The 23,520-nt window shown below is 36.2% G+C and overlaps 4 protein-coding genes and 1 non-coding gene across 5 annotated transcripts in view; 1 reads left to right on the top strand and 4 right to left on the bottom strand.

The window, feature by feature from the left end:
- The window catches only part of LOC141837121 (BRCA1-associated RING domain protein 1-like), a 4,925-nt gene extending 2,018 nt beyond the window's left edge, over window positions 1–2,907 (top strand). Inside the window, exons 2-9 of the mRNA XM_074724579.1 lie at window positions 438–611; window positions 731–831; window positions 1,068–1,245; window positions 1,338–1,441; window positions 1,537–1,654; window positions 1,774–1,939; window positions 2,290–2,408; window positions 2,539–2,907. Coding sequence (XP_074580680.1) covers window positions 438–611; window positions 731–831; window positions 1,068–1,245; window positions 1,338–1,441; window positions 1,537–1,654; window positions 1,774–1,939; window positions 2,290–2,408; window positions 2,539–2,907 — 1,329 coding nt within the window. The remainder of the gene's footprint in view (window positions 1–437; window positions 612–730; window positions 832–1,067; window positions 1,246–1,337; window positions 1,442–1,536; window positions 1,655–1,773; window positions 1,940–2,289; window positions 2,409–2,538) is intronic.
- A 4,613-nt stretch (window positions 2,908–7,520) lies between these two features.
- On the bottom strand, window positions 7,521–7,594 carry TRNAN-GUU (transfer RNA asparagine (anticodon GUU)). Its single transcript has one exon. It is a non-coding gene; the product is annotated as a tRNA-Asn (tRNA).
- Window positions 7,595–12,378: 4,784 nt separating this feature from the next.
- LOC141837120 (uncharacterized) lies at window positions 12,379–15,337 on the bottom strand. The gene is made up of 8 exons (XM_074724578.1): window positions 14,865–15,337; window positions 14,683–14,779; window positions 14,536–14,602; window positions 13,738–13,804; window positions 13,532–13,661; window positions 13,082–13,375; window positions 12,906–13,007; window positions 12,379–12,813 (listed from the first exon to the last, which is right to left on the bottom strand). Exons 1-8 carry the CDS (start codon window positions 15,335–15,337, stop codon window positions 12,379–12,381), a joined length of 1,665 nt encoding a protein of 554 aa, XP_074580679.1.
- Window positions 15,338–18,496: 3,159 nt separating this feature from the next.
- LOC141837119 (uncharacterized) lies at window positions 18,497–19,771 on the bottom strand. The gene is made up of 6 exons (XM_074724577.1): window positions 19,683–19,771; window positions 19,455–19,508; window positions 19,290–19,363; window positions 19,098–19,205; window positions 18,697–19,011; window positions 18,497–18,558 (listed from the first exon to the last, which is right to left on the bottom strand). Exons 1-6 carry the CDS (start codon window positions 19,769–19,771, stop codon window positions 18,497–18,499), a joined length of 702 nt encoding a protein of 233 aa, XP_074580678.1.
- Window positions 19,772–21,618: 1,847 nt separating this feature from the next.
- On the bottom strand, window positions 21,619–22,643 carry LOC141839783 (uncharacterized). The gene is made up of 2 exons (XM_074727609.1): window positions 22,157–22,643; window positions 21,619–22,089 (listed from the first exon to the last, which is right to left on the bottom strand). Exons 1-2 carry the CDS (start codon window positions 22,265–22,267, stop codon window positions 21,769–21,771), a joined length of 432 nt encoding a protein of 143 aa, XP_074583710.1. The 5' UTR covers window positions 22,268–22,643; the 3' UTR covers window positions 21,619–21,768.
- Between the last annotated feature and the right edge of the window lie 877 nt (window positions 22,644–23,520).

The following is a 23,520-nucleotide window of genomic DNA, read 5'->3' as shown; positions in this document are numbered from 1 at the left end:
GTATAATCCATGGCTTGGAAGCTTCTTATTAACCATAGTTTATAATACGTGGAATCCTGATTATGTTGTCTCTCTAAAACTATTCATAATATAGCATATTCTAAACGATAGTTGGTAAAATTGTACTGTATCCTAAATTAAATAACTAGTGCCAAACAAAGTTCACTTCTCGTAAATACATTGTTTCTTCTTTCATGAAAAGATAGAAAATTTATGAATCAATTTCGATCCTACATCTTACTGATTTTTTACTTAAGATGGCATGATCTGGTTTTTTCTCTTTTCCAAGTTATGATATGTGAACCTGTACCTTGTGGTATTGATTTGCACTAACTTAAATTGCTGGATATTCAACTTCATACGATGACTTAGCTTACTGCATATTACTAACTTGTTAAGCAACAAATTCTGAGAACAAACAATCTTCTATGTTATAGAATCTCAAAGCATCTTCTCGAATGAAAAATGCTGCTTCTCGACTCAAGAATTTCAAGAAAGCAAAGAAGACGAAGAATGCAAATACCTGGAATAATGCTAGTCCAGATTATCATAGTGGTAGATTTCTGTTTGGTGATGAATGTGCATTTTGCCATTCTTTCCAAATCACGGAGGTGATGTATATGTGAAGTATTGTCCATTCACCTTGTACTGAGTTTAAATTTTAGCTAAGTCACAGTGTTATTCTGATCCTTTGGGAAACAATATTTTCTTTACAAATTGACATTTGCAGGCTTCTGGACCTATGTATTGCTACAATGATGAAAAACTCATCCCAGTGGAGGAAGCAAACCAGTCTGATGGAATATACGTCCATGAAAAGTGTGTTGTATGGTAAGTTATTTGTTGGACAGATGTTTCAGATTATGAGATTTCAAAGTAATTGCGTACGATGATTTCTTTTCTACCTTGCCACATTCTTTGCACAGTTTGTTATATTGTTGGTTAAATCCATATCTATTGTTTATTCTTGAGCCTTTAGCAATTCCTTCTTATCATCTGGACCTTGGATTGCTTATGTTTCTTCCTTAGTGATCCTTTTTCTGTTTGGTGATTGTGTATTTGCTTAGGGCTCCCCAAGTGTATTTTTCTGTGAAAAACTTCGAGTTAGAACTAAAGCGAGCATCCAAGTTAAAATGCAGCAAATGTGGACTGAAAGGTGCTGCTCTTGGTTGTTATGATAACAACTGCCTTAAGACCTTTCATGTCACTTGTGCAGATCAGATCCCAGATTGTCGATGGGATTATGTAAGGTCTTCCATGGCTCTTTTTACTTCATTTTTCCCCATAGCTCGTTGGTTTCTTTTTGGCTGACTAGCATGATTGTCATATGATAACAGAGAAATTTTCATGTGTTGTGCCCTTCTCACTATTCTGAAAAATTACCATGTGATGATGATTCTGGGAAGAACAACAACCGGACACATCTCCAATCTATTAAGATGTGTGTACTTTCTCTTTGCTTCATTTATAAATCTGTTTACTAATCAATTATACTGTGTTGGATATCTCTAATGTTAAAATATCTTCCCTTTATAGAGAATCTTCTAAACCTTTCGCGAAGCTAAAAGATGATCCAAGTAACAATTGTGCTGTTGCAGTGGATGTTTCAAATGAAACGTTCTTCATGGGCTCTGATCTCATGGATTCAGAAAAGGTGATTTGGAAGCAATTTTATTGTCGTGCAATTTGAATCTTTGATCATAAATTGCAAGAAGTACAAACATTGAAGTATACTTGATGTGACTGTATTTGTCTTTCTGGATCAATTTGCAGAACCTCCTTGTTGAATTAGCTAGCTTGATTGGTGCAAAGGTGACTGAAAGATGGACGCCTGAGGTAACACATGTCATTGTTTCAACTAGTGAGTGTGGTGCTTGCAGAAGAACATATGATTTCCTATTGGCTGTTCTGAGCTGGAAATGGATTCTCACAACAAAGTGTAAGTTCCAACAAGGAGAAAGGTTTTTTTTATACCAATTTGTTCTTTATTTTAATCCTGGAGCAATTCCCATTCGTCCCGGCTTTTAACATGCAAGTGAATTTCTATTATCAAAGAGTTGAAGTGTTTGTGTGTTTCTTAACTTAGAGAACAGCAGTACCTATGAGATTTCTTGTCACTTGTGAAGTCATTCAATGTGTAGAAGAATTTCCATACTGTTTCTAACTTCCAATATTCCATATTCAAAAAACAAAAGATCAAAATCTGTTGATGGTTAGTTTGCTTGGAGTTTTAATAGTTATTATAGTTCATCCACAAAAAGGAAAAATAAAAATAAAAATTTGATGCAGGGGTTAAGGTTAGCTTGGAGTCACGACATCTCGTCGAAGAAGAGCCATTTGAAGTCAGGTTAGATGAAAAAGGTTTTGTAGATGGACCTAAGAAAAGAAGGCATAGTATAATCGACAAGGTTCGTGCTTTCTCACTTGGATGCTCAATGATGTTGAACTCAATTATTGCATTGCTCCAAAGTTGGCTTGGTCATGATCAAGAATTTGTAGTTTCCATAACATGATAAATGTTTGGCATTTTTGTAGCAGGCACAAAACTTATTTGCAGGTCTATGCTTTTATATAAGTGAACACTTCGATCAATCTGAACAGTCTCTTAGGGAACTTGTTGTGGCTGCTGGTGGAAAGGTGTTGGCAGCGGATTGTTTGATCTTGAGGAACCCTGATTCAAATGGATCTTCATTTGAATCATATTTGTATTTTATTTACAAAGAAGACTATCCGAAGGATTATAATCCAAGAGATTTTACAAAGATTAGAGATGAAAGACGTAAAGAAGTAGTAGAGATGTTTGTGAAGACCGGCGCCCGACCAGTAACAAATAATAGAGTTATGGATGTCATTGCAACTTTGGACGTCAAAATTTTAGATGTTATATGCCTTGATCAAGCAGACTAGTGACTTTGATGCTTTTGTTCTTTCGGTAGAGTTTGATTAACATGTTTTTTTTGTAATTGTGGGGTTGGAAGGCTCCATTTTGCGATGCTTGCAGCGAATTGGCAATGAATGTAAATTGGATGATCTTCATTGTGCGTGATTGTATGCTGAAGTTTCTTCCTGTAAAATGCTAATGAAGATCCTTGTGATTGGTTTGCAATCAATTTCACTTACTGAAAGGGGTTTCATTATATTGAGTTCATTGATAGTTTCGATGGGCTCAAATAAGGTGGACGAGCTCAGAAATTGCATCTTCAGTCTGCATCTCGATATGCATGCGACTATGCTCCATGATGATCATTGAGGGTGTTAGATTAGCATAGTTGGTAACAACTTAAATTTTATTGTTATGGATGGTAGCCGACTAAGCTCCTAGATGAATGAAGCATGATGAATTTATTAGCTTGACATCCACCTCAACAATCACTATTAGTTATTGTCCTTGCAAGTATTTAGAGCATATGTTCGTGCAAAATTACAAACTGTCATCGCACATTTGATACCACCAAGTAGCAAAGACATTCAAACTCATTATCTGAAATCAAACATAATTTACTCCACCAAGTAGCAAAGACATGAAAACTCATTATCTGTAGAGTTGCACAAACGTAATATCATGGATCATTGAGTAAGGTACAAATAATTTGAAGTCCAATGACATTTTACTTTCCAACTTGAATGGAAGTAAAGATAATACATAAAAAGATTCGTCTACAGTCAAAATTGCCTAAGTGATGGTCGACGAAGGAATAGAACTGTGCGTCATCCTTCAGTTATTTGCCATCATATTTCTTTTAATTGAGTGGTGTATGCTGAGTCAACTGAAGTTCAATCTTCAGGCCTCACCTCCTTTGTTTGTCAAACTGAACCATTACCATTCACGCTGCCACCTCATTTGGAGCAGGTTTTGTTTCTTGCTTCTCGTTATTTTGAATGCCAAAAGTCCAGCCAGGGAAGTCAGATTCATTGAACAGCGAGGGGGGAATTACTTGGTAAAAAGCAAGTGGAACCTGTTTAATTCGTCGGCTGATCTGCAAGACCATCAATTCTATAAGCTTTACTTAAACTTTGAAACAATGACAATCACAACTTAGGGTCAAAACCATTGGTCATGCTTGGGGAGCAGAGATCTAATTAGAACTACCCCCGACACAAACCAAAGGGACATCATTCAAAGGTATTACATCCAATAACGAACAGTTTAAAGAGCTCTGTTTTGAAGAAGACATTATTAGACAGCTGATTATTCCTGCTGCTCCCCAGCAGAACAGAATTGCCGAGAGAAGGAATAATACTTTATTGGAAATGGTGAGGTCTATGATGGCGCAGACCAATATACCAATCTTCCATTGGGGAGATGCATTATTGACTACAGCCTACGTCCTTAATCGTGTTCCAACGAAGTCCGTAGTTAACACCTCATACAAACTTTGGACAGGGAGACAACCTGTCCTTAGTTATTTGAGGCCATGGGGTTGTGCTGCATATATTAATGATTGCTCGCACAAATACGACAAGTTAGGCCCGCGAGGAAAGAAGTGTATCTTCATAAGATACTCTAAACACTCCAAAATATATGTATTCCTAGAAGAACATACGGACGGGATTGTAACTGAGATTGAGTCTCGTGATGTCATATTTCTCGTGAATGATTTTCTTAAGAGAAAAGAAATTAATCGAGATAACACCTTCTATAAGATGGATGAGCTTAATGGCTCAGCTAAGCCTAGCGGCAGGATTCAAGATCATATTATAGATCTTGGTCCTAGTGGAAATGGTTCAGTTGAAGGTGTGGGGGCTCTCTCTCCTCGCAGGAGTAGTCGGGGAAATGTACCTCATCGTCATTTCCCAATTGAGGATAAGATTCTCATTGTGACTTCGGAGGATGATAAAGAACTAAGGGCCTTCACGGAGGCACTTGAGGGTTCAGCAAAGAACCAATGGTTAAAGGTCATGCAGGAGAAAATGGAATCAATGAAAATCAACAAGGCCTAGGACCTAGTTGATTTACCTAAGGATAGAAAAGTTATTAGGAACAAATGGATTTTCAAAATCAAGCGAAAAGTTGATGGATCGATTGAAAGATATAAGGCTCGTTTGGTAGCCAAGGGTTACACACAGACAAAGGGCATTGACTTTGAGGAGACTTTCTCTCTTGTAGTCAAATTTACTTTGATCCGTTTACTTTTGGCAATTGTCACGAGTATGGATCTAGAGTTACACCAGATGGACGTAAAAATCACTTTTCCTTAATGAAAATTTGGATGAGGAAATCTACATGAAACAACCTCCTGGGTTTGTTCTAGTAGGTCAAGAAGATAAGGTTTATCGACTTCGGAAGTCGATATATGGCCTAAAGCAATCTTCTAGGCGGTAGTACCTAAAATTTCACAAGGAGGTGATATCTTATGATTTTACAATGGTCGAGGAGGATCATTGCATCTATCTCATATGGTCAGATAACTTTTTTGTGATTCTGTCGTTATATGTGAATGATATAATGTTAGTTGGGAACAACATCGAGTATTTAATAACCATTAAAAGATGATTGTCATCTACTTTCAACATGAAAAATATGGGTGAAGCTAAGTTCATCCTCGGAGTACAAATCTAGAGGGATTGTTCGAGAAAGATGTTGTCTTTTTCACAAGAGACCTACATTAAGAAAATTCTCAAGCGTTTTGGGATAAGTGATTGTAATCCCATAGATACTCCAATTGCTAAAGGTGAAAGTTTAAGCTTAGAAATGTGTCCTAAACCTCAAGAAGAAATAAGGGAAATAAGAAAAGTACCTTATTTCAATGCAGTTGGAAGTCTGATGTATGCAATGTTGTGTATACGAACAGATATATGTTATGTAGTCGGTCTGGTATGTAGATATCCAGCAAATTCTGGAAGGGGTCACTGAAGAGCAGTGAAAAGATTTTTTTAATATCTCAAAAGAACTGCAAACTTCTCTCTATGTTATAGAGGAGGCAATTTGCGCCTTATAGGTTATTCAGATGCTGATTAGGGAGGTGATCTGTATAAACGTAAATCAACATCAGATTTTGCTATCTTGCTCAATGGCGAAGCCATCTCTTGGAGCAGTAAGAAGCAAACCTATGTTGTTTTATCAACCATGGAAGCTGAGTTCGTGGCTTGTTCAATAGCAATTCAAGAGAGTATTTGACTCCAAAGACTATTAAATGATTTAGGGATTGTAGAGGATAGTGGGAGGCCAGTAATGATTTATTGTGATAATCAGGCCGCTATCGTTTACACTTGAGACACTAAGTTTCATAGTAGGACCAAACACATAGATACCAGATATCATTTTGTAAGAGACATCATTGAGAAGAATGAAGTGACTGTCAAGTATATTTTAACACACAACATGGTGGTTGACCCCTTTATCAAACCCATCATTAGAGACTCTTTTGTGGGACATAGAGAGTCATTGAGTTTAAAATTTTCATAATGTTTCTCAATATGTACTTAATTGACAATAGTGATGCTTAATATAATATATAACTCTTGTGCATTATTTTGTCACACTTAAATTTGCACTTGTTGTATATATATTATGTGATAATAGATATATCAAGCAGGCAAGGTTGACTCTCTCACACGAGTAACCACCTCTAAGAGTGGAGATGAGACGGTTTCTAACTATAAGAGGCTTTGAAAGTAGCCCTGCTAGAACTTAAGTCGCCCTGATATGTGTTCAGAATGAGGTCATGTGTGACATGATCAACATGGATATAGTTACATCTATATTGCTTGTAAGAAGTCAGGTTTGAGATCTCAAATATCACTTGAGATTGTGATATAGTCTCTAAGGTACTCTCTCTGAGATCTCTGGGTAGAGTCTTATGTGTAGACTAAGTCTCATACTTGTACAATGTTAGAGAAATCTAACATATGCCCTTCTTAGAGATGAAAAATTAACACTGTAGCACGTGTTTCATGTCACGTGTGATTAAATTGACTAAGGATAGTGGAAGCTATTTTATTTGAGACAATAACTTGTTATCCCCAAGCCCCACTATGTGAGACTCGAAATTCTCCACTCCCCTATAAATACTTGTGAGAAGTTTTGTAAGAGCATGCATTGAGAATGCAATGAGAAGAGGTTAGAGGGTTGCGATGTTGTGAAGCCGCGGTGATAGTTCGAGTTCTTGTAACTATCATTTCGACTGCGAGTTGTTAGCGTTTGAAGTTCGCATTCTAAAAATTTTCGGAGTCAAACGACAAGAGGTACTCTTCTTTTAAAATTTCAAAAATAAATATATGTTCGTTTGATTTCAATAGTAACTGTAATATTTAAACGCTACTTGATAAATTAGTTGAGATACGTACAAAATTTATGCAATCGATTCAAGATACACATGAGTGATACCAATACTCATGCTAATTTTCTATATTCGAATCCCAAATTGTGCTAACCTTTACAGGGATATGCTCATATGATATCACCATCGTATCGTATATTCATTTTTTTAAAAAATAAATTGTTTATTTTATTTGTTAGATTAAATTTTGCAATAAAATTTTGTTGTCACAAAAAACCTTACCAACATATTGTCACCTTTCGCTAGAAGGAGGGCTTGAACCTCCGACCTTGTGGTTAACAGCCACACGCTCTAACCAACTGAGCTATTCCAGCTGCAGTGATCATAAAATATATTGAACATTTAGAAACAAAAGCATAAAAAATATTATGCTCTTTTGTCGGGCAATTTGAAGAGACGGCTTGATCTACGACAGAAATGGCTTGATCTTGAAAAGTTGTATGATGACTCAATCCTCACTGAAAAGTTTAAAAAACATAATTGATTCCCAGTAAGTGGGTTAGAGATGATTCAATCCTGATTGCAATCGGGAGAGATAACTCAGTCCAGTAAAACGGCTGGTGGGGGGAGCGTTGAATGATCGGATTGCCGTACAGCGACTGGCGATCGGCGGAGTGACCCAATTGTTTGGAGAGCTTTACAAATTGGACTGATAATATTATTTTTTAACCGTACGATTTTAGTATTTTAATTAGATAAAGGAAGAAAAGTAAGTTTACAAACAAAAAAAAATGATAATCTCAGTAGTCTAACATCTCTGGGGGTGGTCGGTTCGATCCCACGAAAGTTTCCCACCGATCACTAGGGTAAATCGGGAAGCGCATACGACGGCCAATCCAGATGCCCAGCATCCTTTGATTGCGTTCCCTTACAAATACGAAATACGCTGTAGCTGGGGATCGAACCGTGGGTCCCTGAGTTACAATCCGGATGTCCTACCATTGCACCATTGCCCCGGGGACAAGCCTACAAAGATACAGCTGAAGTTGTATGATATAATAATCATTAAAATATACATAGTCATTAGTCAGTATCAATTACTTGTGGGCTTCATTAACACTGCTTTATTAACGTGACAATGATGCGCTCCGTGCCGTAAAATGATATTTTGATTTTGACGTGCATGCTTTTGGCCGAGGGCATTATGCCTACTAATTTCTAATATTATTTGAACTCTTTATTATTATCTTTCAAGTAATTTTAGTCTCGTTAAGCGCGGGCTGCCGGCTGACATCAGCAAATGGAGGCGAAGGCCAATGGCTTTACAAGGATTGGATGCCGAAACGTTTCGACGTCGTTCTCACTTACCAATCCCGCACGCTCTCCTTCTCTGCTTCCGTCTTTTACTTGGAATCTGCCATGCCCAGCACGATGATATGTGAGGACGATAAGCGAAGAAGTAAATCGAGAAGCAGTCGACCGTCTTTTGCATTTCTTCCTCAGTGCTTCTCAATTCTCTCTTAGAAAGAAGAAATCATTGCCGGAAAGCTTCCTACAACCTTCACTGTTATTCTGTTCATCTTCTCCCCCTTCATCATAGTTTTGTCTACGCTTTCAGCCAACGCGCCCGAAGATCAACCTCTTTATAAGCTACAAGCCACGTGATTAAGGTGGTAATTCTATCGTGTATACTTCCAACCCTCAACCTTCTTGTAGGAGTGTTACAGGAAAGAAAATGAGTTGTCACCAAAACAAAACAACTGAATAATAGGTCTTATTATCGTTTATTTTCTTGCAGCAATGGTTTACTTAGAATGCCAAATTAATTATTACCGTGTAATCACATAGTTTGCAGGCGTGTGTTCATTAATTTGTGTGTTAATCCAAATCTGATGATAGATAATACTAATACAAAGTCATTGCATTAATGGGCGTATTAGCCAGTGAACGTTCTTCTGTTTGCCTTTCTTGTCGAACCCTTCTCTCACTACAAAAAAACATCGATTAGCGATCAAAATTTCGATCGCTAATCGATCGCTAAACATGATTAATGACTTTTTCAAAAAATCATAAAAACTACCGTCGTAATTAGATTTAGCAACCGAATCCTAATTCGATCGCTAATTAGCGACAGAATCCTAATTCGGTCGCTAAATTTAGCGACCGAATCTGAGAAGGATTTCGGTCGCTAATTAACGACCGAATTTAGATTCGATCGCTAAATCTAATTATGACGATGGTTTAATTTTTACGATTTTAGCGACCGAATTAGGATTCCGTCACTAAAATCAACAATGAAATTCTAATTTGATCGCTAATTTTAGCGACAGAATCGCAATTCGATCGCTAATTTCATCATTAATAAAAAAATTTTATCAAGATGTCATGATTAACATATAATTATTATTAAAAATTTTACTCAAACAATCTATATTTGCAATCCACATTTAAAATTCATATTACAAATTTATCTAAGTGATAAAAAGTTTATTTTTTTATTAAAAGATAAACTTGTTCGTACAAGAATAATTTTTACAATAAAAGATCAAACAAAAAATAACATTAGATGACACAACTCCGACCAGATCCTGTAATAGATCAAACAAATTTTCGCAGTAGTTGAAGCTTCCAACGCAAAGATAGAGAAGAGTTGAAGCTTCCACTTTACGAAATCCTGCTCGCTGACTCGGCTTCCATCCTGCTCAAACAGAAAAATGGATGAATTTAATAAATTACCTTAAGAAATAAATGAGCACCACAAATTAAGTTATAAAACAGTAACCATCTCTATTATGAATTTAATAATAAAATAAAACTTGCTATATATGGCAGTAAAGTGAAGACCTTGAAAATAACCACATTTTTGTTAGCTAAAAGAATTTTCCAATATGGCAAAGAAAAAGTAGCATGAAATATTGCTCTTGTTTTACGTCTATCATAGGAATAAAGATTGCTTCAGCATTTGAGAAAAATTACAATTGAAGGAATAATTCTTCTCCAGCAATTTAAAAGATTGATAGGCTTTTATTTTTAACAAGATCATAGAGTTCTAGCCCTTAGCAGTTAGCAGAGGATACAATTTATCTAAACCTGGGTCTTATTGACCTACAAGAAAACTGCACAAATTAAATATGAAAAGTTACTAGGGATCTGGTTGTAAAGTCATCTTTCTTTGCTACCCAAGCAAATTCTTTACTTTGTCCAAAATTCCATTAATAACAATTCATCAATTATGTACTTCTGAAGCATAGATATGAGGATTTGTTGTCAATTCACTAGGAATCATGTTGATGATGATTGTAAGTTTTTCAATTACAATTTGCATCTAAACTATGGTTACTAGTTTCACTGATTTCATGAGATATGATGATGACTCTTTTTGAAAATTGGAGAACAAAGGACATACAGATAAGAAAAAGATACGCTAAGAAAATTTCATACCACTATAGCTGATTGTAGGATCTTCGAGTAAGCGAGTTGAAATCCCAGATTCTTCAAAGACAGCATTAACTGTTTAATTTGGAACATCATGTACCTATAATTGTGTAGCATATTAGTTTGTGAAACACTGGAGTTATATCTTCTATATTTTTTTCAGTCACTTTGAAGCATACATGAAGAAGATAAATTAATCAATCGTTAGAGTGCTGATGATAGACCAAAAGGATGATTACAAAATGCAGAAATTGTTATGTCCTTAAGAAAGAGGTGATAGGATGATGTAAGGATTTATCAAGCTGTTTGAAAGATTTCATAAGGGAATAAGACACCAAATAAAACATGTATTCCTTGAGAAATCATTGAAGAAGTTTTATGTACACACAAGAAACGTGCTTTACATGGTGACATCTTCAGGTTTGTTTTCTTCTTGCAGCATGTATTTAACATGTTAAATATGAAAAGACTCAAGATCAATGGAACAAAAAGGGCTCGTCTGGAAAGCGAAATAATCAACCTATTATTGCCCAGACATTCTTTACTCACAAGAGAGGTTAATTTGCTGCCTTCATTGAAACCCTTTGTCTGCCAACTAAACTACATCCTGCATACATAGCAATTAGTACCCAAAATGCAAAACCAAATATTGAACTTGACAATTATATATTGCTCATTCAAACATTATTGTGTCAGGATTAAGTGCAAAACCAAAGAATATCTATCTGACAGCATTTATATGCTATGTAAAGTGCACCTATTAGGTTCCCTTGTTCAATGAGGGCGTCTTATTCAAGGAATTCAGCTAGCTTGCTAAAAAGAATCAATCTTGAGCACCTTCAGCAGCAAAAGGACAAATTGAAGGTCAATCAGGCAAGAGAGTAAGCATTTGTATCTGATCTGAAGAATGACAAAATTAAGCCAAAGATAAGCAATGCCCATACAACACAAGCTACTTGAAGAATGACAGAAAATTCAATGTGGACTCACTTTAGTTGTACCTCTGAAGAAACTCCAGACTCCATGGAAGTCATCTGTATACTTGATTTTTTGTGGGAAAATACTGGCATGTAACACAAAAATAACAAAGCAATTCCAGTAACACAAAAATAACATCAGATAGCAGATCGAGTTGTCAACCAAAACATGATCTAATGAAGAACATGTCAATGGAAACTAAGACCAATAGACTTGTAATGCAGAGCCCTCTTATAAACAGATAATTGCTTGTTGTGGGCTTGTGACCATGTTGATCAAAGGAACTAGTAAATGCTAAGACATGAGACAGATTATGTTCTACTTCCACATATCTCACATATCTCATTCAGCTTGAATAAAACCTTTCACGGTTCTTTTAACATTCATAGCATTGCCATAACTATTGTCTCCATCGCCAATCACAGGAATATATACAGCTTCAGTGATTTGACAGTATTACCCAAAAACTAGAAACTAAGATAGTGTCATCCAGTCTCAAGCATGACAATAGCATAAGTAAAAATAAAGTGATGTACATATACAGAATCATAATAGATGCCTATTTTACATATCTGATCAAACAAAAAAGTTCCTTAGGTTGTCACAATTACAGGTTCGTTAAAGGTTCTCCAGTTCCATCTGCGAACAACCAAGCGTTAGTGTTTATGGAAAAAATTCATTAGCCATCCTCAAAATATCTCAATATATATATTGAACCATAAAAAATATATATACCTCACTCTATCTACTTATCTGGAGCATTTGGGTCTTCAGTCTCTTGTGAATCGAAACGACGCTCCACGGGATAAGTAGAAGGACTAGGGATTGTCCAACGATCCATAAATCCTCGAAATTGACGATCAACTTGTGCTCTAACTCGCTCATCTATCATCCGCTCTGACTGTTCTAATGTCGTGACCCGATCTCGCAGTGCTTGATTTTCTAATCGTAATTCTTGCACTTCAATGGATTGAGAACTGGATCGACCCCTGGCTCTAGGAGCCATAACATGATCATATGCAACTTGCGCATGGGAGCCAAGGCCGTAGAGGGCGTTCTTCTTGCTTCCACCAACCACATCAAAATATATATCATTTATAGCTTCATCTGATAACCTCACTAAATCACCCCCCTCTACATCAGGCTGAGACGCCTGTGCAACTCGATTAGTCATATCATCCTGTTAGAAAAATTAATAGTATTAGCAAATAATTAATTAATAAACCTAGGCATTATTAAATAGTAAAGTAGTAGTAAAATGTATATTCTTACATCTATGGCCTTTGATCTCTCATCTACAAAAGTGCCATCCTTTTTTTTATGCGTAGTGCGAAATATCTCCCAGGAAGTACCGGGTCTATGTAAAGTACTAGCCTGAAAAAAATAAAATAATTAAAAGTTAAAGGTTATGATGTAAAAACAAAATTGAAATGTTATTATAAACTTACCAAATCTATTGCATGCTCTACAATTGATTTTGATCCAGCTGTATGTTTTGAAGATCCCGTGCTCGTGCCACCAGCATTAGGATTTCTATTGTTTTGAGCTTTTACAGAATATTGCTGCCATTTTTCAGCAGCCCAAATCCTTTGCCATGCATTCCATACCTCATCTAGCATATATGTAGGTTTTTTGCCATCTTTTCTCCATTTATACATCATATCTTTATACAATTTTTTGCAGTAATTATTCCATGTCTTTTTAAAGTCTTCTTCCTGACCTGGCTCCCAAGTATATTTTTTCTACAAAATATAGCAACTTAAAAAATTAAAAAATTGATGATCTAAGACCATTCCGATGAAGATAATAGAGCTGAATGGAATGAAAATAACTTTGAGAATAGCTTAAATAATTGTAAAATTTATACTACTGCCTCCAAAAATTTTCCAATTACTTACCAAAAATTCGTGATAATAAAATTCTTTCATTTCTGGGTCTACATGCTTCCATGTATGACCAGAAGCGCACTGTCGTTCTTTCAATTTTTTTGAAATATAAGCTGCGACAGTATGACCATGTGGAACAAAACTGTATGAAAAACATATTTCATTATTCATTATAAAAGAAGAAATGAATTTGAATTACTGATAACAATAATACATACCTGCCCCCTACAATACGTAAAACAGTCTGGCCGGTGTGTACTGGTGGACTGCTTGACATGACTATATCTGCAAAATACAATTATAACACATACACAATCCAACATGTAAATTTAAAACAAGCATATATATGAAAATATCAGTTTTCAGCTCTAAGGTTTAATCATTCACATGATAAGTCTCTAAATCTTCATCGCTAGACTCTATTAGTTCCTCACTGCTGGACATCTCTCCATCATCTATTTCCTCGTAAGTGACATTTACATCAATCAATAATTGAGGTGTAGATTGAATATCTAAATTAACTGAATGGCTTTCCACTTCCTCATTCTGAAATGCTTCATGATTTTGGATAGTAATAGAGTTCGGCATTTCAATGTTCAACCGAGCCTTGATTCTACCAACTGATAAACATTCGCTAAATCTCCTTCTCTTCGTCGGGTATTCAAAATAGAATACTTGTCTAGCTTGTATCGCAAAAATAAATGGTTCAAACTTGGTGAATCTTTTAGTTGCATGAACCTCAACTAAATTGTACTTTGCATGTATTCTAGTATCTGTTCTTGGAGTCGGATCATACCAAGAACATTTGAATAACACACATCTTTTTAGGGGTAAAGTAAAATATTCGACCTCAATAATTTCGTCAAGTATGTCATAATAATCATATTCAGTATCCGTGTTGGTAGTAGATCCTTTTACACAAACGCCTGAATTAGAGGTCACTGTATATGCGTCGCATTGTGCCACATGAAATTTCAAACCATTCACATAATAATCCGAAAAGACTCTTATATTACAGAGAGGTCCTGATGCAAGATTCTTTATCCTTTCATCTTGCACATTTGAAATTCTACGCTCCTTCACCTACAGAAATAATATAGAATTAAAAAACATCCTGCACATTTTTTTTAATATACACCAAAAATTATATATCTCAAACTTACATATATTTCAAACCAAATTGCAAATTCTGTCTCAATCTTTTTGTCTATCTCACTTGCACTTATTGATGGAAATTGAATTTGTAGTTGTTCGTATAAGCTGTCAATACAAATAACTTAAACATATAGCTTATGACCAGCATGAATAAACGGAAAAATAACACTTTAATTATAAGTTAACTCACTTCAAGTAGGGTTTGACTTCATCATAATTGAGGAGTAAGTATATTCTTGCTGCATGATATTCTTTTGGATTTAACCATCTATTAACAGATGCACCGATTGGCTTACCAGGAAACTTGAAAATAGAAAGTATCTCTGAATCTATCGATTGAGCATCATCTGAATTTCGAGAACACTTGCGTTGTCTATTTGTCACATTATCAGCAAAATAATATGAACAGAAATAAGATGCTTCTTCAACTAGATAAGCATTGCATATAAATCCTTCAACTCTTGCTTTGTTACGAACATTATTCTTTAATCTCCTCAAAAATCGTTCAAAAGGATACATCCATCTGTACTGCACAGGACCACCTATTCGTGCCTTATAAGATAAATGAACTGGTAGATGTTCCATTGAATCAAAAAAACTAGGTGGGAATATACGCTCAAGTTTACAAAGAATAATTGGAATTTCAATTTCAAGACGAATCATTTCCGATGTCATGATAACCCTTGACGTTAAATTTCTAAAAAAAGACTCAATTTTATAAGTGCTTGCCAAACATTATTAGGAAGCAGATCATGGAAGGCGATTGGAATAAGTCTTTGCATGAACACGTGACAGTCATGACTCTTCATACCAAACATTCTTAATTTTGTCATATCCACGCATCGAGCCATATTCGAAACATAACCATCAGGGAATTTGACTTCTTTCAACCAACTGCACAATATCTGTTTACTTTCTTTGTCCAATGTATAGCAAGCCTTTGGAAATTTACCAGTTGCTTCATTTTGATGCAACTCAGGTCTGTTAACTAATTGTTTCAATTCCTCATGTGATTTTACTGTGTCTTTAGTTTTGCCCATAACATTCAATACAGTATTGAAAATATTATCAAAAAAAATTTTCTCCACATGCATCACATCTAAATTATGTCGAACGAGCAAATACTTCCAATATGGCAACTCCCAAAATATGCTCCGTTTCTTCCAACCACACTTGCATACCTTAGTAATATATTTATTTAAGTCATCAGAACCGATCTCATTTACTGATACAAATCCATAGTTGTCTATTTCCTGAAGGACTTCCTCTCCTGATTTGATTACGGGCGGTTGTTTTTTGACCACTGCATTCTTTATGAACTCTTTCTTATTTCGCCTGAAAGGGTGTTCTTTTGGTAAAAATTTGCGATGATTATCAAACCAAGATATTTTACCACTACAAGGTAATGAAAATGCATCTGCCTCTGTCATGCAATATGGGCATGCTAACTTGCCAACCGTGCTCCAACCAGACAACATAGAGTATGCTGGAAAATCACTAATCGTCCACAATAAAGCAGCATGCAAGGTAAAATTACTTTTAGTTGCAATATCATAAGTCGGAGAGTCTATATTCCATAATTCATTCAACTCTGCAATAAGAGGTTGCAAAAATACATCTATCTTCTCTTTTGGATTCTTTGGACCTGGAATAAGCACAGTAAGAAACATGAATTCATCTTTCATGCACATCCATGGCGGTAAATTGTATGGTGTGACTATGATTGGCCAAGATGAATATTGCTGTCCAGATTGACCAAAAGGTTGAAATCCATCTGCTGAAAGTCTCAGTCTTACATTACGTGGTTCCATTGAAAACGAAGGAAACATTGTATCAAGATGTTTCCATGCAGGGGAGTCAACAGGATGACACATTATATCTCCTTCGTGTACATGCTCATGATGCCATCTCATATGGTTTGCTGTTGCAGTAGAGGCATACAAACGTTGAAGTCTAGCAGTTAATGGGAAGTAATACATAACTTTCCAAGGTATATTCTTCTTCTTTTTCCCTGATATGCGACTGCGTTGTCTATACCGAGGATGATTACATAATCTGCATTCAGTAATTGCACTATCTTCATTCCAGAAGATCATGCAGTTATTTATACAACAATCAATCTTTTCTACAGGCAAACCTAAACCCCTCATCAATTTTTTTGGACTATAAAAACTATCAGTCATTATATTATCAGCAGGAAGCAACTTTGACATCAATTGACAAATATCATCATAACATCGTTCAGAAAAATGATGTTCTGCTTTAATGTTCAATAGTCTGGCAGTAGCTAATAATTGTGAATGACCAGAAGGAATGTCTTCTCATACTTCTCTTTCACTAGCATTTAATATGTCATATAATTTCTGAATTTCAGGTGTTGGTATTTCATCAACATTGGTATGATCAAATGCATTCATCATATCATAAACCATTGACTGCATTGTATTGTCATTAAATGATGAATCATCTAGGGCAATTGATGATTCATGTTGAGTAATATAATTTGATGAAGAAGCACCAGAATGACCAATTGGCTCAAACACATAACATTCTCCATGACAATACCAGTTGTAATAATTTGGAACAAATCCATTTTTACATAGATGGATTTTCATAGTATCCTCATCACGGAAAGCTGTATTTCTACATTTACAATGATTACACGGACACCGTAAATGATCACCATTCATACACTCTGGATGACACTTAGCAAATTCTATAAATTTTTCAACCCCATCAAAGTATTCATCAGTAATAAATCCATTCTCTAATCTATTATACATCCACGCTTTATTCATATACATTTTAACCTAATGAGAAAACTATTATAATATTAATAAACGTATAAAGCTAAACATGCAAACTTCATAACATAAATCTAATTAATAAAAGAACGTGAAACAGCTAACAAGCCGTTAACTCTTGGGACATCTCCTGATACCATTATAGAATGACCGTGAGTATTTCTCACAGTCGACACGACTAATTGTAAACTAAGATTAAGAGTGTCAATGCAAAAGAAAGCAGCATAAAGAATGTATTATATAATTTTGAAGAAACAACATAAGGAATGTATTGTATTATTGTATATTTACATATAACCATCCAATCTAAAATTATTCTAATGCAGTAATGAACAAGGTCCCCGAGCCTTGACCGTGAAGCAGGACCAGGCTCGTAAGAGTTTGTGAAACAATGAATTAATCAAAATTTTCATCATCAATTTTTCTTGTGTTAAAAAAAGATCCAACCTACACTATAGGGCAATGTAGAATCACTCGGAGGCTTGATAATTGTGTAGAATCACTTCATGTCTCAGATGACTTCAACGTGTGTGGTAACTTTAAAACTTCTCCATGTCCCAATCAATAACTGCTAAACACTATATACGAGAAGGAAAACATAAATATGTTATGTTGCCCACAAATTAAGCACAATTTTGTGCCTCCTGTATTAATTGGTAAATACATTGTGAGCATTTTTCTTTTATTAACTCTATCTTCTTATACTTTTCAGATTACCTGCTAGTTCTGTTTTTCTATTCATAGCTGTAAATGTAACTTAGGCAATCTGCCACAGCTATATAATTCAAGCGCAGTAAATCCATCAACTGAGAAGAAACATATTAGAAACAGAGCTAATATAAATGCTGCATTAAAGCTTGAACTTTAATGCCAGCAAAAAGTGTGGACGATGACTCTCTCAGGGCCCTAACACACTTCCTACTGCATCTTGTTAAAGTTTGAAGTTGAGAAGAGAAATGGTTAAGAAAATCACTTCTACTTGCAGTGACTGCCGTTCTGCCCACATAAGACTATAAGATTACTTGGTTGATGCTCCTAACTTGTCATGGAGAGTAGTTGTAAAAGCATTAAGGTGTGACTCTGTAGCCAAGTAATGTAATGCAGAAGAATAAACAGAATCAATAGTTATTAACTCCAATTATTTTTGCAACAAAAGTTTCAGATAAGCAGCTCATCATGGAAGAGACGCCGGAAGAGGAAAAAACTCTAAACACTTACCCTGAGACGTCGGAAGAGGAGATCCCGCAGGGAAATCGTGCCGGATAAGCAGCTCATCTACTCTTCTTTTTGAAGTCCTATAATTGGCAGATGGAAAATCATGTGAACCTGAATGCCTTGGTTTATCTTGTGCGTTATGTACTCCTGATGGTTCATCTCCACCAAGTGAAATTTTTTTAGAGAGGAGTGAATGGCTTGGTTTATCTTGTGCATTATGTAATCCTGGTGGTTCATCTCTTGCAAGTGAAACTTTTTTGGAGAAGGGTGAATGGCTTGGTTTATCTTGTACATTATGTACTCCTGATGGTTTATCCCCTGCAAGTGAAAATCTATTAGTGTGTGTTGCAGCTACAGACATCACAATCTAGGACGCTTCATTCTAAGTTGAGAATTTTGCATACCAGGCACATTTTTAGGTGATGACCTCTGTTGAATAATGCTGCCAATAGCAGCATCCATCTCTTGAAAAAGGCTCACCATCCTTTCTGCATGAAAAGCATGCCTGGTGTCTGCAAACACTTAGATGAAACACACGCAAAATGATTTATAACTTCAGAACTGTGCAAAAGTTGCCAAGTATATCAAATTCATACCTTCGTTTCGAAAAGGGTTTTGACAAGAAAGGCAAGCAGAATGTTCACTGGCTAAAAGAGTGATAATACAGTCGCTGAACCCGCTCAGGGCAATGCCTTTGTATTAGTATTATCATGTATTATCAATCATCAGATTTGGAATAACACACAAATGAACACACATACCTGCAAACTATGTGGTCACACGGTAATAATTTTGGTATTCTAAACAAACCATTGCTGCAAGAAAATAAACGACGATAAGACCCATTATTCCATTCTAAATAAACTCTGCCAAATAATAGAGATAACTTTATAGGTAGGTGGAGCTTTTATCTCAAGTGAAAATAAAACTATATATTCTTATCACGGAAACTAAAGAATTGAAGTCTCAGAATGACTGAATAACATTACCATACGAAGCATTTCAGCTCCTCCTTTAATTTGATAATATAGTTAAGAAATGGGCACCACGTTTGGGATATCTCTTCCGAATCAACCATCTCTGTAACACTACTAAAAGAAGGAAAACATTAAAAGAGAAATCCACATGAGTTCTTCTTCCATTTTACATATACGTAGCCTCCATTGTTGAGTTGAAAATATACACAATAGAATTACCTCCTTATCAAGTGGCTTGTAGCTTATAAAAAGGTTGGTCTTTGGGTGCGTCGCCTGAAAACGTAGAGATATTATGACGAAGGGGGAGAAGATGAACAAAATAACAGTATAAGGTAGGAGTCCCTCCTGCTATTATTTCTTTTTTCTAAGAAAAGAAGTAGAACTGAGGAAGAAATGCATAGACGTAAATATAAGAAGAGAAATTCAGCCTCACTGCTGCCGGAGGTAGGAAGTTGGAACAAAGCGGCTGCAGCTAATCTGTGAGGCTGCGGCGGACGCCGGCGATGGAAAGCAGGGAAGCAGGCAAGCAGCGAAAGTGGAGAGTGCGCCAGTGGGAAGTGAGAACGACGTCGAAATGGCTAGGCGTCCAATCCTTACAAAGCCATTGGTGACGTCAGCCGGCATTGTGAGTCGTGTCGGCCCGCGCTCGCCATGCCAAAAATTATTTGAAAGATTATAATAAAGAATTAAATAATGTTAGAAAATTAGGAAATGTAAAAAATAAAAATTAGAGAAAAATTCAAATTTAATAAATAAGTAAAAATTAGACTTATTGTTCTAAAAGGTTAATTTAATAATTTTAAATTAAAATTAAACAAAAAAATCTAAATGGACTTTTTCGAAAAATTAAAGAAGTAGCGCTAACCAATTAAAAACGGCACAATTCCCTCGGCCAAAAAGCAAGCAAGCAAAGGATTCGAGAAAGATCTGTCGCATGATGACATTAATGAAGCATGGCACACTGAACGAAGTATTTTCTTTTAATGCAATTCATTTTTTACATTAGATAATTAAGTTAAGAAGATCGTGTTAATTTGTTCCTGTTAATAAATAAAAATCTATTTGTTTCAAAAATGTCCTTTTGCATTGCTCTGCTGACAAGTTTAATTATCATAATTAGTTAATTTATATATAATTGGCATCCAAGAGGTTTTAAGCGCATGATCTCTCGGTCGGTAAAAGTAAATTACCTATTTCAGATATTTTGATGACTTTCTTTTTTTTTATATTACTAAGAATATTCAATAATATTTGTATTTTTATTATAAAAATTCAAATATATATTATTTTGATTAAAATTTAGTTCTACTTCCTAGAGATACTCATAATATATAAAAGCTATTTTAATTTGGTCATCTCATGGTTCCATAATTATTAATGAGAAAATAAATTTAAAAAAATTATAATTAATCAATAAAAGAAAATATTATCTTGACTTCGTCAAAATTCAATTTTTTCCACTTCAATAAATCTATCTATAATATCACTTAACTATCTCAGAAAAAAAAAAATAATCTCAATTAATCACATTGACTCAATCTTTGAAGATGACTGACCTGGTCCCACAAAAATTTTCCACCGACTACCAAGGTAAATCAGAAAGCGCACGCAACGGCCAACCCAGATGCCCAACATCGTTTAATTCCGATCCCTATTTGAAGGAAAATCCTATAAATACACCGTAACTGGAGATTAAATCACGGGTACCTGGGTGACAACCTGAATGTCCTACCGCGACACGATGGCCCCAGTGACCACTTAACCATCTCAGAGCACACAGGCATAGTTGTTCATTGCAAAATATGATTCTGATTAATTATATACATTCTTCAAAAGAGAATTCAAAAGAAGATGCTTTCAGGACATAGCTGAGTTGGTTACGACGCAGTAGACTTGTAAAAGAGAACAAAGATTCGAATCCTGACAAAATCAGTCAATATCCTTCTGCGTGTGGGGCCGCTAAAGTGACAGATTCCACCTTTTTTGCAAAAGAATTCAAAAGAAGACAATAACTTAGATGGCTATCAAGAGACACAAAAAGGTCATCCTCCTGCTTCGACTAGCTTTCTTCTGCCGCCAACACTACCCTTTTACCACTCTACCTTGACTGAGACGACTTCGCAGCCAATTGCAGCTCAGTGCTCGCCCCCTCCAGCTTGGTCCTGGTTCCGTTTAGCATAGAGCATACCCCTTCCATCTTGGATCGGGCCTCCTCCAATTCAGCCTTGCACTTATCGAGTTCGATCAGGACCTTAGCCATCCGTTCTGAGAGGCACGATTTTTCAGCTTTGATTGCCTTAGCCTCTTTTTCCCAGTACTCAGCCAAGGACCGTAGCTTAGTCTCTTGAGCTTGGGACACAGCATAATCTGCACTAAGACGCGAAATCCGCTCCCTCAATTCCCTTTGGTACACCAAGGTCTGTCATGAAAATCACTCATCAACTAACCAGCATAGCCACACAACACGAGATGAAAAGCAACAATACCTGACAAAGTAAAGAATATCCGTGTTTCTCCAAGTCCTTCGGTGTCATACTTCGCATAGCTTCGAGCTCCTCAGGCGTAACCAAACTTGGCCCGGCTTCAAGTGGCGGCATACTATGCGAAGCCTGGGGTATCTTCGCGCTGAGGACTGATGGCTGATCCTTCAGCAATTTGAAAAGACCCGAGCTCGAATCTGACCGGAGGCCCACTAGTCGTGGTTGAGGGCTGGGGACTATGCGCCAAGTTTGTTGGAGGTTCTACGGGAGCAACCTCCAGGGCCTCTGAGTCCTTGGAGAACGACCGGCATCGCTGGCTCCTCAATAGAATTGGCTCATCGTCATCCTCGTCCTCGTCCTCATCCTCATCCTCATCCTCTTCCTCTTCCGCTGGAGGAGATAAATAGGACGACTGAGATGTCTCCACTAGACCGAGCTCCTCGAAGGACGCCCGCTGCTTTTTCAACTTTCTGTCGTTCTCGTACTTCTTCGCCAAGTGCTTCACCATTGAGTGCTTTCAGCGTTGCCTCTTCTGCGCAGAGACAAAGCTCAAGGTCAAATCTATAACACAGCCACAAAAGCAATTTTCAACAAATAAAGAGCAGTAACTAAACTCATGCTTATGGGAGCGAGCTTATAAGCCGGTCGCTTCTACAAAATTCATGCTTTTATTTGGCATAGTTTCATAGTTTCCTTCATCTACTCTTCTTTTTGAAGTTCTATTATTGGCGGATGGAGAACCATGTGAACGTGAATGGCTTAGTTTATCTTGTGCATTATGAACTCCAGATGGTTCATCTCCTGCAAATGAAAATTTGTAGGAGGCGTGAAGGGCTTCGTTTATCTAGTGCATTTTTAGGTGACGGCCTTCGTCGAAATATAATGCTGCCAATAGCAGCATCCATGATCTCTCCTGCAAGTGAAAATTTGTAGGAGAGGCGTGAATGGCTTGGTTTATCTAGTGCACTGTAGGTGAAGGCCTCCGTTGAAATATAATGCTGCCAATAGGCAATAGCAGCATCCATCTATTTAAAAAAGCTTACCACCTTTCTACGTGAAAAGCATAGCTGGTGTGTGCAAATATTTAGAAGAAACACACATGCGTAAAATGATTTATACCTTCAGAGTCCAATTCATACCTTCATAGAGAAGGGTATCGACAAGAAAGGCAAACACCAGTACTCATGCTGATTTTCTATATTCAAATCCCAAATTGTGCTAACCTTTACAGGGATATGCTCATATGATATCACCATCGTATCGTATATTCATTTTTTTTAAAAATAAATTGTTTATTTTGTTTGTTAGATTAAATTTTGCAATAAAATTTTGTTGTCACAAAAAAACCTTACCTATACATTGTCACCTTT

Source organism: Curcuma longa, chromosome 11 (genome assembly GCF_044706935.1).
Source record: "Curcuma longa cultivar G26 ecotype Majalengka, Jawa Barat chromosome 11, ITB_CL_G26_1.1, whole genome shotgun sequence".
Classification (NCBI taxonomy): Eukaryota; Viridiplantae; Streptophyta; class Magnoliopsida; order Zingiberales; family Zingiberaceae; genus Curcuma; species Curcuma longa.
This window is presented reverse-complemented; position numbering and strand designations above follow the sequence as displayed.

What these genes read in the sequence shown, in the direction of transcription:
- LOC141837119 (XM_074724577.1), bottom strand. Translation starts at nt 19,771, where the DNA reads ATGGTTGATTCGGAAGAGATATCCCAAACGTGGTGCCCATTTCTTAAC. An exon ending in GAGCTGAAATGCTTCGTATG is followed by an intron (nt 19,509 to 19,682) that starts GTAATGTTATTC and finishes ATTTTCTTGCAG; the next exon opens with CAATGGTTTGTTTAGAATAC. An exon ending in ATCACCTAAAAATGTGCCTG is followed by an intron (nt 19,012 to 19,097) that starts GTATGCAAAATT and finishes TTTCACTTGCAG; the next exon opens with GGGATAAACCATCAGGAGTA.
- LOC141839783 (XM_074727609.1), bottom strand. Translation starts at nt 22,267, where the DNA reads ATGCCGCCACTTGAAGCCGGGCCAAGTTTGGTTACGCCTGAGGAGCTC. An exon ending in GATATTCTTTACTTTGTCAG is followed by an intron (nt 22,090 to 22,156) that starts GTATTGTTGCTT and finishes TTTTCATGACAG; the next exon opens with ACCTTGGTGTACCAAAGGGA.
- LOC141837120 (XM_074724578.1), bottom strand. Translation starts at nt 15,337, where the DNA reads ATGATTCGTCTTGAAATTGAAATTCCAATTATTCTTTGTAAACTTGAG. An exon ending in TTACGTATTGTAGGGGGCAG is followed by an intron (nt 13,662 to 13,737) that starts GTATGTATTATT and finishes TTTTTCATACAG; the next exon opens with TTTTGTTCCACATGGTCATA. An exon ending in TTTATTATCACGAATTTTTG is followed by an intron (nt 13,376 to 13,531) that starts GTAAGTAATTGG and finishes TATATTTTGTAG; the next exon opens with AAAAAATATACTTGGGAGCC.